Source organism: Puma concolor, chromosome D4 (assembly GCF_028749965.1).
Source record: "Puma concolor isolate L17-30 chromosome D4, mPumCon1.1.hap2, whole genome shotgun sequence".
Classification (NCBI taxonomy): Eukaryota; Metazoa; Chordata; class Mammalia; order Carnivora; family Felidae; genus Puma; species Puma concolor.
Genome location: NC_141679.1, coordinates 62,028,535 through 62,047,048, shown reverse-complemented (window position 1 = coordinate 62,047,048; position 18,514 = coordinate 62,028,535). Strand labels below are relative to the sequence as shown.

The 18,514-nt window shown below is 41.7% G+C and overlaps 1 protein-coding gene across 4 annotated transcripts in view; it reads right to left on the bottom strand.

Moving 5' to 3' along the window:
- TGFBR1 (transforming growth factor beta receptor 1) overlaps nucleotides 1-5,679 on the bottom strand; it is a 58,381-nt gene extending 52,702 nt beyond the window's left edge. For 3 of the 4 annotated variants that reach the window (XM_086683587.1, XM_086683588.1, XM_086683589.1), the window contains exon 1: nucleotides 5,489-5,677. Coding sequence is in view for 2 of the 4 variants with exons in the window: in XM_086683588.1 (XP_086539714.1) it covers nucleotides 5,489-5,573 (85 nt within the window). In the remaining 2 variants the exon portion in view is untranslated. Of the gene's footprint in view, nucleotides 1-5,488 lie in introns of all 4 variants that reach the window. The other variant, XM_086683586.1, reaches the window with a different exon arrangement.
- Nucleotides 5,680-18,514: the final 12,835 nt, after the last annotated feature.

Here is an 18,514-nt window from a genome sequence, read left to right as displayed (position 1 = left end):
TGAATCTTCAAGAAATGTCAAAGTAACCTGTGTGCACCCATCTCCTGCAAGTCATAATTTTTTTTTAAGTTAGAAATCATTCTTTATAATGTGTATTCTCTTAGATTGCCAAACAGGGAGTAGCTTTCCAAAAAGCCAGATATGATCTATGAAACTGGACCCACAGAAACTGGACCCAGACTTACTCCTCTCTCTCACTAGTGTTGGAGAAAGTGTCTGTCTAAAGCAAATAGCCTATAAGTCAACCAATCATTAAGTTCATATAAAAAAAGGGTAACCATAAGAAACCTACCTGCATCACCTGGGCCAAAACTGTAGAGCTAAAACTGGATCTCATTCAAAGTAGCAACAAATCTTAATGTTTATGCATAACAGTTGGATTTGATAATGAAGAAATTCAGTTAAGAAAGTCATTAATTACCCTAAGTATTAGAGTTAGGCCAGGTCAAGACAGACCATAATTTTTAAGATTCCAAAAGTTTTCTCAAGCCAGTTCTATGGGACAATGCATGAAAATCCCTGAGATACATGCCAGCATCTGCCCTCAATTCCAGAAGCAGGAAGCAAAGATGTGACCCAATCACATGATAATAAACCACAGTCCATCTGTTCAGAGAACTTGCATTATGTAAGCCACAACCAAGAAAGAACAGCAAAAGGCAGGCAGTTTGTCAACATGCGCAGGAGGCTCTGTGGTTTGAAGAAACATGTTCTCACATCAAAAGGGCCATCCATAAAAAAAATGGCATTTTTAAAACCCATGTCATTAGATATGAAAATATCTGATGAACTACAAAGGTACTACCAGAATGGTGTTGAGTTCAGATAACTGTTTCAACTAGGCCTAGAAGAACCTTTCAGCAAAGGTCTTCTCCACATAAGCAGCCCTCCTCAGAGGAACAAGATTTACCTCCCTCTCAATTATTTTGATCATGTCAGTTCCCTATTTAATTTCAACAAAGTAGATCATCTAAAACTCTAAACCTAGACCATGCACTGCAAGTCCTCTCAATTACATCCACTTCAATTAAACCCCAAACAGCTTTACCATCTTTTAAACTACTAAAGCCTACTCTTCTCAATCAATAAGCTCTACACCAGGTCTTTTTATCAGCAATATAAAAAGGATATTGACCTTCTCTTGAGGACTTTTAAGCCCCTCCCCCACTCCATCAGAAGTCACTTTTCATAAATTCTGTAAAATTCAAGATAACTAACTTCACTTAGGTAAGTCACTCCATTAACCCTGCCCTCCCCTCCTCAAAGCCCTTCATATTTTAAAGAGCAGAAGATTTGTGGGGCGCCTGGGTGGCTCAGCCGGTTGGGCGTCCGACTTCAGCTCAGGTCATGATCTCATGGTCCGTGGGTTCGAGCCCCGCGTCGGGCTCTGTGCTGACAGCTCAGAGCCTGGAGTCCGTTTCAGATTCTGTGTCTCCCTCTCTCTCTGCCCCTCCCCTGTTCATGCTCTGTCTCTCTCTGTCTCAAAAATAAACGTTAAAAATTAAAAAAAAAAAAAAAAAAAGAGCAGAAGATTTGGAATGAGATAATCTAAATTCCTGTCTTAGTTCTGTCTGACCCTAAGAAATTCACCTAATCTCTGATGTCATTTTTTTCCCTTATAAACCAAAGGGACTTACAACTTTCAGCATTAGAATGCTTACCCCTGGTGGGCAGTCCATAATATTATTTTCCCTTATTTATCCCACTTAGATTAGCTTTCTATTTTGTTTCCATTCACATATTACAGAGTTTTCAGAATTGGGGGAAAGAAACCGTGGTAATACATCCAAACCCTGCAGTATAGAATAAAGAACTGAACTCTAAAAAGGAACTTGCCAGTCAATAAAAGCTTTGATTCCTGCCCTGGTGTAGGCCCCAGGACAGTGGGGGACACAGCTTACTACTCATCAAATCTCCCTCTCTGCCCATTTGAATTTAAGCTAACTTTCAAAGTCAGTTCAAGTCCTAAAGTGTCCAGAAAGCCTCCCCCCATTACTTCAGCCTACATTAATCATTCCCCTCTTTGACTACTTGATGCCTCTCTGCAGGGGTAATATTAAAAATATTTAACAACTGGCTCCACAATGGTGCCAACCAATCAGAAAGGATGTCTGATCAGTCAAAACACACGTGGCCCAGTGGAAATTGGTGGCTGAACATCAATCCAGTAATATCAACAAAATAGCAACCTCAAACTCCAATACAACTTTCTCATCTGGTATTCAAAATCTCATGAATTAGGAAAAGTAGGTATGATCCAGAGTTTCTGTATAACTAGGGGTGAGGTTGAGACTAACAAGCAAATCTAATAACCAACTGCTTCTTTCATCACATTATGCAATTTCCATATTATATACACAGAAATGCCAATTAATATTGCATAAGCTGTACTTACATAAAACAGTATAAATACTAAAGGAAGGCTCAGTCAAGTGGAATTCACTTAATCAACAAGCATTTAAGTGGAACAGAATATAAAACACAGTGCTAGGTTCCAAAAGCATAAAGGAAAAGGCATAACCCTTGCCCTCTGGGTACCTATAACACATTCAAAAGTATAGTTAAAGAACGGCACAGGAATGGTAGAAATAAACAACACAAACTGTAAGTACTATACAGTTCAAGGAAATAAAGAGTTCAGGAACTAAATCAGTACATGAAGACAGGACTGAGAACTTCTCTCCTCACATTCCCAAAAGGGGTAAAGTTAAGTATGTTGTTAAAAGGCTAAAAAGTCAAGAGTCAGTGGGAAAACAGAAATCACCGGAATTGAGGGTTTACAGTAGTAACGAGTTGAGACTCTTTGGTTGAATACTCAGAGATGGCTTCAATCATAAGCCTCAAGTATTGCTCTAACTGCTGAATACAAATGGAAAATCTTGTAAACCCTTTGTGAGGATGGCTGAGGAAGATTAGCTTGGCAATAGCCTATAGAAAAGCCTAGAGGAGAGAAACTAGAAAGCAACTTAGAGTCAAGGGATAACAGGCAGGGCTAAACTGATGGCTGCACACAAAGAAGAGACATTTGAGAAGCATTTATGGAGGAGTGCTTGGGTGGCTCAGTTGGTTAAGCATCTGACTCTTGATTTACGTTCAGATCATAATCTCACAGATCTCACAGTTCTCGGGATCAAGCCCCTCATCATGCTATGCACTGACAGCACAGAGCCTGCTTGGGATTCTCTCCCTCCCTCTCTGCCTCTCCCCGGCTGGCTCATGCTCTCACACGCTCTCTCTCTCTCTCTCTCACTCAAAATAAATCAATAAACTTAACAACAACAACAAAAAAAGAATTGGGGGTTTTAGGCATGTTTTCAAAGAAAAAACTTACACGATGGCAGAAAGGAAACCAGACTCTCACACGGGATATATATGTGGACATACTGTTATGGTACTAATCTGTGTACTAGGGACAGGGAACCAATTTCCCTAGAGAAATCTGTTAAAGAGAGGAGAAGCTGGGCAGAGAAATACAAAACTGATAGATACCCAGACAATAAGGAATAACTTCAACGTCTTAAAAAGGAAGCTAAATTATAAATTTAAAAGTGCATTTGAGCTGCTTCAGAATCGATGAAAGATCAACATAAACAAGTGTGGGCAGACCAGTTGAGGGAGTCTAGACTACAGACTAACGGCACCAGGATCAACTTTGTGCTGTATGCACACCAGTGTAGTCTGGAAGCTTCTCCCCAGCATGGACTGAGCACTGTTCTGGATGCTAATTAAGTCCAATATTGTCAAGTGAATACATGAACACTTAGTGTGCTGGGTAGGCTAGGTGGAAAGAGTAAAGTATGCTATTCGAATTATTAGTGCTGTAGAAATGTTACTTTTGCTTGATACCTGACTATGGATTCTCCTACCTGTCCACATATTTACCTTGCCCCCACTCCTTAGGCCATTGTCAGAAAACCAGCATTTCCTCTAATGTAGGCCCAGTATGAAGGGATTCCAGGAACGGACTAGGTAGGCATCAGAAAAAAGCCAACCGGATTTTCATAGTGTGAAGACAAAACCAAAAAGGTAATCATAAAGACCAAGTGCTCATTAGAGGACTGAAAAGAAATATGGGCTACGTCAGACAGGTGTATATATTAAGGCATATAGGTTCTGGAAAGACTGAACTCTGGGTGGAAATCCTAACTCCAGCTCTTAGTAACTAAGTACTTAACCTAACCTGTTTGAAACTCAGTGTTCTCATCTATAACATGGGGCAAATGCCACAAGGCCTGAGGGTTTCATTGTGAGAACTGGATAATGTACTTTATGCATCTACATCATGGTAAGCTTTTAACAGACAGTAGCTATTACTCATAATTGGCACTCTCATTCTTGAGTTGTTTGTTTTTTAAAACATTTGGTATTCAATTTTAGAAACAGAAATGTACTTTCAATGTAATTTAGTTTCTAACACTAAGGATTCTATATTTTAGTTTCTAGTATTTTAGTCTGGATGTTAACAAAGTTTTTCACTGCTCCTTCCACGGAAGTAGGTTATTGCCACATATCCCATCCTGACTTCATATTTCGGAAAAAAAGGAGCAAACAAACATTCTCCCTTGAAAACCAAAGTACACAGAGATTACTGATTCAAACTACTGTCACTCAAGAAAAGGAACAGCACTAGCGATGTTCCTTCGAGGAAATAAAAGCGTTTGATCAATTCGGAGTCATTCCCATTCAAACATTCCAAACCCCGCAGAGTGAGCAAACGTTCAAGTTTCTACTACGAAAACAATCTGTAGCCTTCTGGTTACTGGATTCACTTCAACACTTCCCAGACGCACCAAAGAAGAAACATTCCGCACATCTTCGTGCCTCCTTCTTCTCACACAAAGCTTCGCGGCTCCCCCTTCCAAGAGCCACCCCCGGCTGGGGAAACAGCCCCTCTCTCGGCGGGGTCGGGCCGGTGCCCAAAACCAGGGCACCCCCATGACCCGGGGGTCTCCCCCACACGTCGCCCCCTCCCACCGCTCGGCAGGCTCAGAGTTCATACCCCGCCCGGGAAACCTCCGGCGACCCCAACCCCGCCCCGGGCCCCGAGAACCTCGTGCGACCCTCCCGCTCGGGGTGGGGCGCCCAGACAACGCCACAAGGCGCCCGGGCTCATCCAGGCCCGGCTGGCCGCACACCACCTCCGGCCCTCGGCCCGCGCCCCCTGGCTCCCCGCAAGGCAGTCCGGCCCTCGGACCGCTCCGCCCGACGCCACCTCCCCCGGGGAGCTGGGAGCAGGGGCGGCCGCCCGCTGCCCGGCACGTCCACCCGCGCCCAGACACACGCCCCCGCCCCGCCCCGCCCCGCCCGCGCTCCCCGCCCGTGATTCGCGTGGCGGCCGCCAGGCCAGGCCAGCCGGGCCCCGGCCCGGCGCCGCCACCTGCGCCCCCGGCCCCGCGCCATGTTTGAGAAAGAGAGGTAGCGAGCCAGAGGCCGGGCCCGGCCCGCGCGCCCCGCAGCCGCCCGCCAGCCCTTCCGCGCCGCCGCTCACCCGTCGCCCCCGGGGCCAGCGTCGCCGCCGCCGCCAGCACGAGGAGGAGCAGCCGGGGACGCGGAGCAGCGGCCGCCGCCTCCATGGTCCCGCCGCCACCGCCTGTGGCCCGGTCCGGCCCGGCCGCCGCCTCGCCTGAGCAAGCCCTGCCTCGCCCCACCTCCCGCCGCCGCGGCGGCCTCGCTCCGGCCCTTTGTAACTGCTCCGGGGCTGCGCGTCCATTGGCTGGCGGGCTCCCGCCGGCCCCGCCTCCCGGCTGTCTGCGAGCGGCCAAGCGGGACCAATCCCGGAGCCCCGCCCACGGGCTCGCTGGACAGCCAATCCGCAGCCGCGGGCGCCGGCCTCTGACCACGCCCCCAGACTCCCCGGGGGCCGTGCTGCCAGACCCCTGCCCCAGCTCGAGCCGCTCCCTGCCTGGAGGAGGCCGGGTAGCGGCAGGGTCTAGCGAGCCCTGCCCTGGCTTAGCCTCCAGCCCCGGAGGGCGAGGGTTGCACGAGAGGTGTGTCTGGGTGTGAGTCGCTTTCGGAAAAAGCCTGTGGCAGCTCTAACGCTCTTCTCTTGTAGCCTTCTCTCCGCACCTAAGATCTAGCACTGACCCCAACCCCACCCCGATCCCCCCTTCATGGCCCTGCACCACCAATCCTCAACACAGTCGCCCAGATCCGCGGTCGTCAGGCAGGCTTCAACTTCCATTTCCCAAATCCAAGCTTCAACTTTCAACAGCCCGCCCCCCAAGTCCTTCCTCCGTGCCTTTGATATATGACTCAGTCTTCTCCTCCCGCTGTCAGTGTCTAACCCCAACCTAGCCCACCTCTCAAATTCCAGGCCCTGAAAGTCCTCAAATCCTGGTCTCAGATCTCAGACTTAGACTTCAGATCCTGAGCTCCGACACACCCCCGAAGAGCCTCTCTCCTTTCGGAACTCAGAGCAGACCCAGAACGGGTTCCAAACCACACTCCTTTCTGACCTCCTCCTGATCCAGGTGGGAAAGGGAAGGTTCCCACCCCCACCCCCGAAGAAGGAGGACTTCCCTTCTTAGCACGCAGCACTCCTCCCGTGGCGGAGGGGGCGTAGTTAATACTTTGACTTGCCTCTGACACGCCTGCACAATAATTCTGAGGTGTCACTAGAAACCCAAATAAACTCGGCTACGTTTTCATTCTGAATTCCTAATTTACTGTGAGACGCTCCACCCACCTTCCCTCTGGGACACCAAAATGAGCTCCAGATTTGTAATTCTTCCTGTCAGACTAGTCCTCTCTTCAGACACAAACACAGCCGAGGAGGCTGTTACATAGAACAGAGAACATTTTTCCACAGAACCTTTTAAGGAGAAAATTTTATTTTCTGTGTGATTTGAGCTTGGAATTAAATAAACCTTGGTGGCAGGAATCAGAATCACCCTCCAGCATCAATTTGTAAATTAGCGCTACTCCTCGCTGAGCACTTTACCTGCCAGTAAAGACTTCCCTCCCGAGCTGTAAAAGGGTAGGTAGGGTGTTGGAGTGGAGATCTGAGACCTGCCCCATTCCCCTCCTGAACAGGATACTTATTTGAGCAAGTCAGTTAACCTTTCCGAGTCTCCATGTCTTCATCTGTAAAATGGAAACAATACCTCCTCTTTAGTGAGAGGATGTAAGATTTGGGGTTCTTCTCCCCCTCCTTCAAGCTTTACTTCTAGGCCCTCCCTCCAGCCACTGCTCTCTGACAAGTAAGCTAGGGTTCTACACTGAACCGCCGACCTAGGGATGCAGGTACTACCAAAAACAAAGCAGAGGCTGCCCTCTTGGGCAGCTGGAGAAAGCCAGTAACAGGTTCTCCTGTGGCTCCCTGCAGCGGGCAGACCAAGCAGGGAAAGACTGCCACTGGCTGGCTCTGGTCCCCATCTGCTCTCTCAGTTCCAGTTTCTTCCATGGAGATGTGGTGGGTAGGGGTCTTGTGATACCATGGGGTCTGTTAGACTGATTTTTCAGGACTCTATTCTCAGTGTCTTCCATGAAAGCTCAGGAGACATTTATTCTAAGAATGAATAAATGAATGAATGAATGATTCATCCCAGACAAGTGAAGTGTCCCCTCATCGGGTTCTCTCATTAGATTCTTCATCTCTAAAATGGAAATATTATACCCACCCCATTTATAAACAAAAGGGATTGAATCACATATCTTGAGCCCCTTAAATGATGTAATGTGTCTGGAACAGTGTCTAGAACACAGTAAATACATTTTTTTAGGACATAGTAAATATTTAGTTAATGCCATTTCCTTTGCCCAGCCCCTTCCGGCTCTGTTTGATTCTAATCAGCATTCATTTCTGTTAACCTGTACCTTCGCCTTACAGAGCCTCAGTTAATCAGTGTCAGATTATTTTCTATGACACACTTCCAGTTCCTTAATATTTTCCATGGAACTGAGAGTCTTCATTAGAAAACTGAGGAACAGGAAGGAGAAACATACTATTTTTAAATTTTATTTTCCTGATATTAGGAGGAAATTTCCATGAGCGTGGATCCATAAATAAACTACATGGGAATGGAACAATAAATGATAAGTTTAAAATCATGGTTCTCAAACTTTAAAATGTCTTCAAATTAGCTGGAGAACTTTAAAAAATGCAGATTCCTGGGTATCAGCCCCAGAGAGTCTGTATCAGTTCATCTGAAGGAGGTCCAGGAGACAAAGACCCCGGTGACTCTGCTGCCGGTGTCACCAGGCCACACTTCAAAAGACACTGGTTTGGAAAATGTTGCCCTGAAATTTAAGAAATAAAAATGCATATACTTATTTCACCTTTTGAGAAAGGGAGAGCAATGGAAGAAGCCTCTGGCTTTGGAGGCCTGCAGACCCTAGCTGGAATTCCGACTCTGCCATTTATCAGATGTAGGATGCGTGTACACGCCATGATTTCTCTGAGACTTCACATTCCCCGGTGTAAAATGGAATAATGATACTGACTCATATATTTGTTGTAAGGTCTAAATGAGCTCTTGCACACGGAGAATCTCCCATAACTGTTAATTCCCGTCGCAGACTCTATAGGCTCTGAAAAAGGCTTGTTACTCCACCTTGATTTCATGGGGAAGAAACTGACAACCAGCCCCCAGCAAGTCAGCTTCAGAGCCAGGACTAAGAGACTCTTACTCCAATGCCTTGTCCTCTGCACAATGCTACCGCTCAGTCTTTATGACAAATACATTGTTTGCTTTTCCTTTTGGATTATTCCCTCAAGATGTTTTCTCCCAAGTAGAGAGCAGAGACAGCCAGTTGCCTAAACTACATCCATTCCTACATTCACCTTATAAAAGAATCCTCATTTTGGGGGAAGGGGGGAACAGTTCACCTGGCTAAAAATCTTAATTTCCCAGGCTCCTGGCACTTAGATATGACCATGTGACAGAGTTCTGCCCAGTGAAACATAAGAAGTCTACCAGGTAGAGTTCTTGGAATGATACTGTTTTCCCCATAAAGCAGAGATAGACTCTTCACATTCTTATCTTCTTTCTGCCCAGAACACAGTTGCAATGCCTGGAGGTACAGCAGCCATTTTGTGAGCATAAGGATGATGGTCACTACTAGGAATAGTAGAGCGAAAAATGGAGAGAGTCTGGGTCCTTGATAAATGCCTTGAGCAACTGTGCCAGCTCTAAATGCTTACAAATGAAGTTCATATTACATGAAAAAAATAAACATCTTTTTTTCACCTTAAAACACTTCAATTCTAGTCGTATGCTAACTATTGTATATTTTGTTTCTATCTTATTTTTTAACTTACAAGCTATTATTGATTTGTGCCATTATCTATTACTAACTCCTCGGTTCCTAACTGAATATCAAATCACCTCAAAATTTAGTGGCTTAGAATAATAACCATATATTATTTCTCAGGAGACTGTGGGTAGGCTGTGCTGTTTTTCTCAGCCTAGGCCAATTTAAGCAGATTGCAGCTGAGCTCACATATGAGTCTGCTGTCAGGGAGCAGGTCAGCTGGGAGTTGAACACATCTAATGGTTTAGATCAGCTCCTTTATGTGGTTTTTCATTCTGTAGCAGGATAGCCTACTTTTGCTAACATGACAGTTCAGGGATCCAAGATGATGAATGGTGGTTTACAACTGGCACATCATTTCTGCCACATCCCATTGGTTTGGGCATGAATTAGGCCAGACCCAAATTCAAAGGGTGGGGAAATAGAATCCACCTCTTCATAAAAAAAGCTGCAAAGTCACATTGCAAAGGTGTGTGGATACCAAGAGAGAAATAATGTGGCCATTTTTGCAAACACTTTTTACCACTTTTTCTGATCTTACCTTTTTTTTTTTTTTTTTTTTTTTTAATCCCTAGCGTTTCCATCTCAAATCACTTTAATTCTGCCTGAAGTATATCCTTTCAAATTCCCTTTGGTGAGAGTCGACTCTGTAGCAAACAATTTTAGTTTTCATTTGACCGAGATGACAACATTTAATCCTTATTTTTGGGCAGTGTGTTCACTGGACATAGAATTCTAGATGCGTAATTGTTTTCTTTCAACAATCAAAGCTATCCTTCCACTGTTTCTGGCTTCCATTGTTGTGTATGTGAAATCAGATGTTAGTCTGTTTCTCCTTTGTAGGTACTTGGTCTTTCCTTTCTACTTTTTTCCAATAGACTTTATTTTTTCTAAATAAAAATATTTATAAATAAATATTATGAATAATAAATAAAACATTTATTTTTTAGGTTCACAGCAAAATTGAGGATAAATTACATAGAGTTCCCATATATTCCCTGTCTCTTCCCAGGCACAGCCTCCCCCACTATTCATATCCCCCATCAGAGTGGTACCTTTTTTATAATCAATAAACCTGCACTGATCACGTCATTATCACCCAAAGTCCATAACTTCCATTAGAATTCATTCCTTGTGTTGTACATTCTAGGGGTTTTAACAAATGTTTAATGGCATATGTCTACCACCCAAGTATCATACAAACTAGTTTCACAGCATATTCTGTGCTCAGCCTACTTGTCTCTCCCTCCCCCTAACCCTTGGCAATCACCAATTTTTTACTATCTCCATAATTTTGCCTCTTCCAGAATGTCATATAGTCAGAATCAAACTGTAGCCTTTTAAGATTGGCTTCTTTCACTTAGTAATATGCATTTAAGTTTTCTCCATATCTTTTCATGGCTTGATGCTTCATTTCCATTTAGCGCTGAATAATATTCTGTTCTATAGATTTACTAGAGTTTATTTATCCATTCAACCCCTGAAGGATGTCTTGGTTGCTTCCAAGTTTGGGCAATTACGGATGAAATGCTATAAACATCCGTGTGCAAGTTTTTGTGTGGACATAAGTTTTCAACTCATTTGGGTAAATACCAAAGAGCATGATTGCTGGATCATATGATAAGAGTATGTTTAGCTTTGTAAGGAACCGCCAAACTGTCTTCCAAAGTGGCTGTACCATTTTGCATTCCCACTAGCAATGAATGTGAGTCCTATTGCTCCATATCTGGCTGCTTTTATTTAATTGAATTTTTCATCCCTAGAAGTTTCATTTGGGTCTTTTAAAAATCTTTATTTCTCCTCTCATTATGTCCACATTTTTCTTTACATCCCTAAATATCTGAAGCATATTTACAATAGCTGTTTTAACGTACTTGTTGGTTAATTCCATCTTCTGTGTCTGTTTCTGTTTACTGATATTTTGGGCTCACATTTTCCTGCCGCTTTTTATGTCTAGCAACTTTTTATTGGATGCCAGACATTGTAAATTTTAGGGTATGGAATGCTTTATTTTCCTGAGGAGTCATGATCTTTTCCTGACAGTGAGTTAAGTTACTTGCAGATTAGTTTCACCCTTCAGAGGCTTATTTTAAAACTCCTTTAGGACAAGTCCAAAATAACTATTATTTTAAGACTAATTGTGCATCATTTAGAAGGTGTGTTCTTTCTGGGATCTCTGCTAAATGCTCTATATATTCTACAAGGTCTCTCTACTCTGGCTGGAGAGGACTCAATTCCTGAGCTCATCTGAACTCTGAGAATCTGTTTTATAGCTTCTCAGTAATTTTTCTGTCTTCCAAAGTTGTTCTTGCCAGCCTTGTGGGGGTCTCACTCTCTGCGTGCATAGGTTAGTATTCAGCCAAAAAGTCAAAAGGACCCCAATGTGGATTTCTCAAACTGTCTGTAGAACTCCTTCCTCACCAGAGCTCTGCCTTGCAGATTCTAGCAGCTGCGGGGTCCCTGAGCTCTGATCTCGAGCTCCTCAAATCAGAGGAAATGCTGGGCAACTGTGTTTGTTATTCATTTACATATCATCTTCTGTGAAGTGCCTGTCCAACTCTCTTGCTCAAGTCTTATATTTATAGGGGTTACCTGTATAATCTGGATATGAGGCCATTGCCAAATGTGTATATAGTAAATATGTTTTGCTCTGTTATTTTACTGATGTTGTTTTAAAAGTGCAGCAGTTTTAATTATTCCTCTTTTATATATAGTTCTTTCTGTGTTCTGTCTAGAAAAAAATTGTCTACCCTCAACCACAAAGATATTCCTCTTCATTTTCTTCAAGTTGCTTTAAAGTTTTAGCTTTTACACTTAAGTCTTTAAGCTACCTTGAATTAACTCTTGTGTAAGATGTGAGGTATGAGTCAAGGTTTAATTTTTTCCATACTGACATTCCGTTGATCATGCTGACATTCAGTATGATTTGCTGAAAAAAGTTTTCTTCCCCTTTTAAACTACATTGGTACCTTTGTCAAAAATTATGTGACTGTATATTTGTCAGTTTATTTCTGGACTCTTTTCTTTTACATTGGTCTAATTGTCTATCTTAATGCCAGTTTCACTCTCCTGATTACTGTACTTTATGGGAAGTTTTAAAATCATGTAGAGTTTGCCTCCCAACTTTGTTCTTCTTCACCATTGTTTTGCCTACTGTAAGAAGTAAATTGTAATGATAGCTTGTCAATATCTACAAAAAAGCCTGCTAGAATTCTTACTGAAATTGCATTGAAACTGTAAATTCAGATTCTGGGAGAACTGACGTCTTTATAATATTGATCATTCTAATCTGTATGCATGGTATATGTCTCCATCTCCTCAGGTCTTTAATTTCTCTCAACCAATGTTTTATAGTTTTTGTTGGTAGAAGTCATTCATAACACTTGTTCAATTTATTTCTAGCTACATTTTTATGTTATTATAAATGAATTTCATTTTCTAATTGCTTCTGTTAAGTTTTCTAAAATTTTCAATTTTAATTCTAGTTAGCTAACATACTGTATTATATTAGTTTCAGGTGTGTAATTCAGTGGTTCAACAATTCTATACATGACCTGGTGCTCATCACAAGCATGCTCCTTAATCTTCATCACCCATTTCACCCATCCCTCCACCCACCTCCCCTCTGGTAACCATCAGTTTGTTCTCTGTAATCAAGAATCTGGTTTTTGGGTTGTTTCTTTTTTTCTTTGCTCCTTTGTTTTCTTTCTTAAATTCCACATGTAAGTAAAATCATATGGTATTTATCTTTCTCTGACTATTTCACTTAGCAGTGTACTCTCTAGGTCCATCCACGTTGTTGCAAATGGCAAGATTTCACTCTTTTTTATGGCTGAGTGATATTGCAATATATCTCAATCTCTATCTATCTATCTACCTATATATCTATCTACACACACACGCGCGCGCGCGCGCACCCTGCAACTTCTTTATCCATTCATCTATCAATGGGCATTTGAGCTGCTTGCATAATATGGCTATGGTAAATAATGCTGCAATAAACATAGGGGTGCATGTATCCCTTTGAATTAGTGTTTTTGTATTTTGGCAGTAGATACCCAGTAGCGCAATTACTGAGTCATAGGGGAGTTCTATTTTTAACTTTTTGAGGGACCTCCATACTGTTTTCCACAGTGGCTGCACCAATTTGCATTCCCACCAACAGTGCACGAGAGTTCCTTTTTCTCCACGTCCTTGCCAACACCTGGTGTTTCTTGTGTTGTTGATTTCAGCCATTCTGACAGGTGTTAAGTGATATCTCATTGTAGTTTTTGATTTGCATTTCCCTGATGATCAGTGATGTTGAGCATCTTTACATGTGTCTGTTGGCCATCTGGATGTCTTCTTTGGAGAAATGTCTGTTCATGTCTTCTGCCATTTTTTTAATTGGATTGTTTTGGGGGATGTTTTTTGAAATATTTTGGATACTAACCCTTTATCGGATATGTGATTTGCAAATATCTTTCCCCATTTCATAGGTTGTTTTCTAGTTTAGTTGATTGTTTGGTTTTTTGTTTTTTGTTTTTGTTTTGTTTTGGGCTTTTTTTTTTTTTTTGGTGTTTTGTTTTGTTTTGTTTTTGCTGTACAGAAGCTTTGTATTTTGACGTAGTCCCAGTGGTTTACTTTTGTTTTTTCTTCCCTTGCCTTGAGAGACATGTCTAGAAAAATGTTGCTACAGCCAATGTCAGAGAAATCACTGCCTGTGGTCTATTCTATTTTTATGGTTTCAGGTCTCACATTTAGACTCTTAATCCATTTTGAGTTTATTTTTGTTATAGGTGAGAAGGTAATCCAGTTTCATTCTTTTGCAAGTGACTGTCTAGTTTTATCAACACCATTTGTTGAAGAGACTGTCTTTTTACCATTGCATATTCTTGCCTTCTTTGTTGAAGAGTAATTGTCCATATGATCATGGGTTTATTTCTAGGTTCTCCCTTCTGTTCTATTGATCTATGTGTCTATGTCTGTGCCAGTACCACACTCTTTTGATTATTACGGCTTTGTAGTATATCTTGATATCTGGGACTGTGATACCTCCAGTTTTGTTCTTTTTAAAGATTGCTTCAGCTGTTTGGGGTCTTTTATGGTTCCATACAAATTTTAGAATTGTTTGTTCTAGTTCTTTGCAAAACGCTGTAGGTATTTTGATAGAGATTGCATTAAATGTGCAGATTGCTTTGAGCATATGGACATTTTAACAATATTTGTTCTTCCAATCCATGAGCACGGAGTTTCTTTCCATTTTATTTGTGTCATCTTCAATCTCTTTCATCAGTATTTTATAGTTTTCGGAGTATAGGTTTTTTACCTCCTTGGTTAAGTTTATTCCTAGGTGTCTTATTATTTTTGGTACAATTGTAAAGGGGATTGTTTTTCTTAATTTCTATTTTTGCTACCTTATTATTAGTGTCTAGAAATGCAATGGACTTCTGTATATTGATTTTGTATCCTGCAACCTTACTAAATTAATTTATCAGTTCTAGTAGTTTTTTGGTGGAGTCTTTAGAGTTTTTTATATACAGTATCATGCCATGGGTAATAGTGAAAGTTTTACACCTTCCTTAGCAAATTGAATACATTTATTTCTTTTTCTTGTCTGATTGCTGTAGCTAGGACTTCCAATACTATGTTGAATAAAAGTGGTGACAGTGGATGGACATCATGTCATGTTCCTGACCTTAGGGGGAAAGCTCTCAGTTTTTCACCATTGAGGATGATATTACCTGTGGGTTCTTCACATATCGTCTCTATTGTGTTGACGTATGTTTCCTCTAGATCTGCTTTGTTGAGGGGTTTTTATCATGAATGGATGTTGTACTTTGTCAAATCCTTTGCTGCATCTTTTGAAACGATCGTATCCTTCCTTTTATACTTTCTCTTGTTGATGTGATGTATCAAGTTGAATGATTTATGAATAATGAACTACACTTGCATGCCAGGAATAAATCCCGCTTGACTGTGGTGGATGATTTTTTTTAATGTATTGCTGAATTCAGTTTGCTGATATTTTGTTGATGATTTTTGCATCTATGCTCATCAGAGATATTGGCCTGTAGTTCTCTTTTTTGTTGTGTCTTTATCTGGTTTTCATATCAGGGTAATGCTGGCCTCATAGAACGAATTCAGAAGCTTTCTTTCCTCTTCTAGTTTTTGGAGTAGTTTGAGAAGAGTAAGTATTAGCTTTTCTTTAAATGTTTGGTAGAATTCACCTGTGAAGCTGTCTGGTCCTGGGATTTTGTTTGGTGGGAGGTTTTTTGTTGTTGTTGTTAACTGATCAATTTCATTGCTAGCAATCAGTCTGTTCAAATGTTCTGTTTCTTCCTGATTCAGTTTTGGGAGGTTATATGTTTCTAGGAATTTATTTCTTCTAGGTTGCCTAATTTGTTGGGATATAATTTTTCATAATATTCTCTTATAATCCTTTGTATTTCTGTAGTGTTAGCTGTTATTTCTTCTCTTTCACTCCTGATTTTGTTTATTTGAGTCCTCTCTCTCTCTAGATGAATCTAAAGATTTATCAATCTTGTTGATCTTTTCAAAGAAACAACCTGGTTTCATTGATCTGTTCTATTGTTTTTTATTTCATTCATTTCTGCTTTAATCTTTATTATTTCCTTCCTTCTACTGGTTTTGGGTTTTATTTGTTCTGCTTTTTCTAGATCCTTTAGGTGTAAGGTTAGGTTGTTTATTTGACATTTTTCTTGCTTCTTGAGGTAGGCCTGTTTTAGTATGAACTTCCCTCTTAGAACAGCTTTTGTTACATCTTAAATTTTTTACCATTGTGTTTTCATTTTCATTTATCTCCATGTATTTTTAGATTTCCTCGTTGATTTCTTGGTTGACCCATTCATTGTTTAGTAGCAGGTTATTTAACCTCCATGTATTTGTTTCCATTAAGTTTTAATTTTTTTTAATAGAAGTTGTATTTGAATCTTTCCCAATTCTATTTGGTCTTCCTTTATTGTTCCTTGTTTCCAACATGTGTTTTTCAATTGGCTTGGTTTTTTTTTACAGCATTTAAAGCATTGGTATGTTAAAAAAAAAACCATAGCAATCATAGTTACTTCATAATTGTGTTTGTATATGATGATTCAAGCATATGAAATCTTGTGAGTCTATTTCTGTGTCTGTTGTTTCTCATTTATAGTGCCTCTGCATACACATTGTTCTTTTTATTGAAAGCTGTGCATTTTCTTCGGAATTTTGTTTAAAAAATTTTTTTTCAAGGTTTATTTATTTTGAGAGACAGAGAGAGACAGAGTGTGAGTAGGGAAGGGGCAGAGAAAGAGGGAGACACGGAATTCAAAGCAGGTTCCAGGCCATGAGCTGTCAGCACAGAGCCCGATGCGGGGCTTGAACCCACGAACCGTGAGATCATGACCTGGGCTGAAGTCGGACACCCAACGGACTGAGCCATCCAGGCACCACAGAATTTTATTTGTGATAATTCTTTCAGGTCTGAGGTAAAGGTATGTTCTTCTATCAAGGATTTGCATTTGTTCTTGTAACCTGTACCCCTACCAGTCTCAGGTTACTCTAACAAATTATTGGGTTGAATTTTTTTTTATTTGTTTATTGTTTAGAGCACACAGATAATACGAATTTGGGCTTTAGACTGCATGAGGGACAGCTTATGCTTCCAGAGTCTATGATAACATTATTTTTCTTTTTTTGCTCCGCATTCAAGTTCTTGCAATTCCCTGCTGGTTGATGGGATTAGTGGTTATTTCTGGTTCACCTTCTCACTGGGAGTGTAGACCTTTGGGGTCTCATCTTCATGGAAGGGGTGCCCAGAGGCTTTGGATGGCCCCTGATCTTTGTACTCTGTGATTCCCTGTATTCTGTGAGACCAGACATCAGAAGCTCAAGTTAATCTGGTTCAATAAGTGCCGTCAGAGCAACAGCCAGCCACAGTGCTCCAATTTCCATGATGAGCTCCTTCTTTCACTTAGTACTTTGGCCGAAGAATCTCTTAGTTTCTTTCCCCCTGATACATGCAGTTAAGAAGATATATTTACCCAGCATTTGTAGGTTTATTCCATGGGAGGGTCAACCCATCAATTATCAGGAATGAAACTCGTGCTATCTAACCTCCTATTGCACAGTCATCTTCAAAATTACTATCAAATTTTCTGCTGCAGCATAACACAGTTGTTACTGTTATAAGTACCAAAGGGAATTCAAACAAAAGCTATTTTGCCAATACAGTGTAAAAGAAATTCAGCTTCTGGCATTGTCTCTGCTGCTTCTCAAGCATTAAAAATATGCTCACAGGCTGTCTATCCTCCTCGCCTCTGTCAAGCTGGTTTCCCCAAATGCTTGGGTTGCTTTAAGAAAATGTTTTATTTTGTGTTTTGTATTGTTTTGTTTTCATTCAGGCTTTTGTTGTGGATGTCTACTTTTAAACACACTATGGATAAAGAACTTGTCCTATGGATACTTCCTCTGCTTTGGGGACTTTATTTATTTGTGAATGTTTGATTAATTTTATAAATCCCCCATTGATCCTGGAAAACAGAAGTGGACCCTTTTGTACACGTGAATTTTTGTGTTGTGTACGTGTGCACATTTAATCCTGGTAGTTAACCTTTGCTTAATTTTGGTTGCTTGATCTGTAAAGACACAGATGTACATTAAGCTCTCCCCGCTGCTTTCCCTGCCTCCCCAGAGATACATCCTCTGGCTTTCACCACCCTCCTTAACTCAGCGTAGAACTAAAAGGTAACGCCAACTTCCTGGCCCCTGTGAGTTAGGGCTGAGGGCTAGCAGGCCTGAACCATCTTCTCTCTGACCTTGAGAAGCAGTCCCACGGCTGCGGACCGTGGCTGTGTTTGTACCAGTCTTGCCCTCAGACAGTTGGAAAGTAAGCAGTCCCAACCTCCCTCTCGGGGCCTCAGCTTCCAGTGGGATGACAACTAGGTTTCTGCCTTGTTCCCATGTCTAGGCTGAGCTGAGTGGATGAGGCGTGCCGCTGCAGGAGCCAGGCTCCGAGAAGCATCTCATTTGAGTCCAAAGCAACGGCCCGGGAGATTTAGGAGAGATTTCAATGAGCCTGAGCAATGGATGAGCACTACTCAGGTAAGGGCACCCCATGCCCGCATCACCAACTCTGACCTCCAGAGTACAGGTCTCGGCTCCTTCAGGCCCCAAAATGTAACCCAAACTCCTTCCTCATTTCTAGTAAGACAGTTGAGACAACTAGGTACTTTCCAAAGGAATTTAACTGTGAGGCTTAAGGAAATGAAAGAAGAAAATGCTGTAG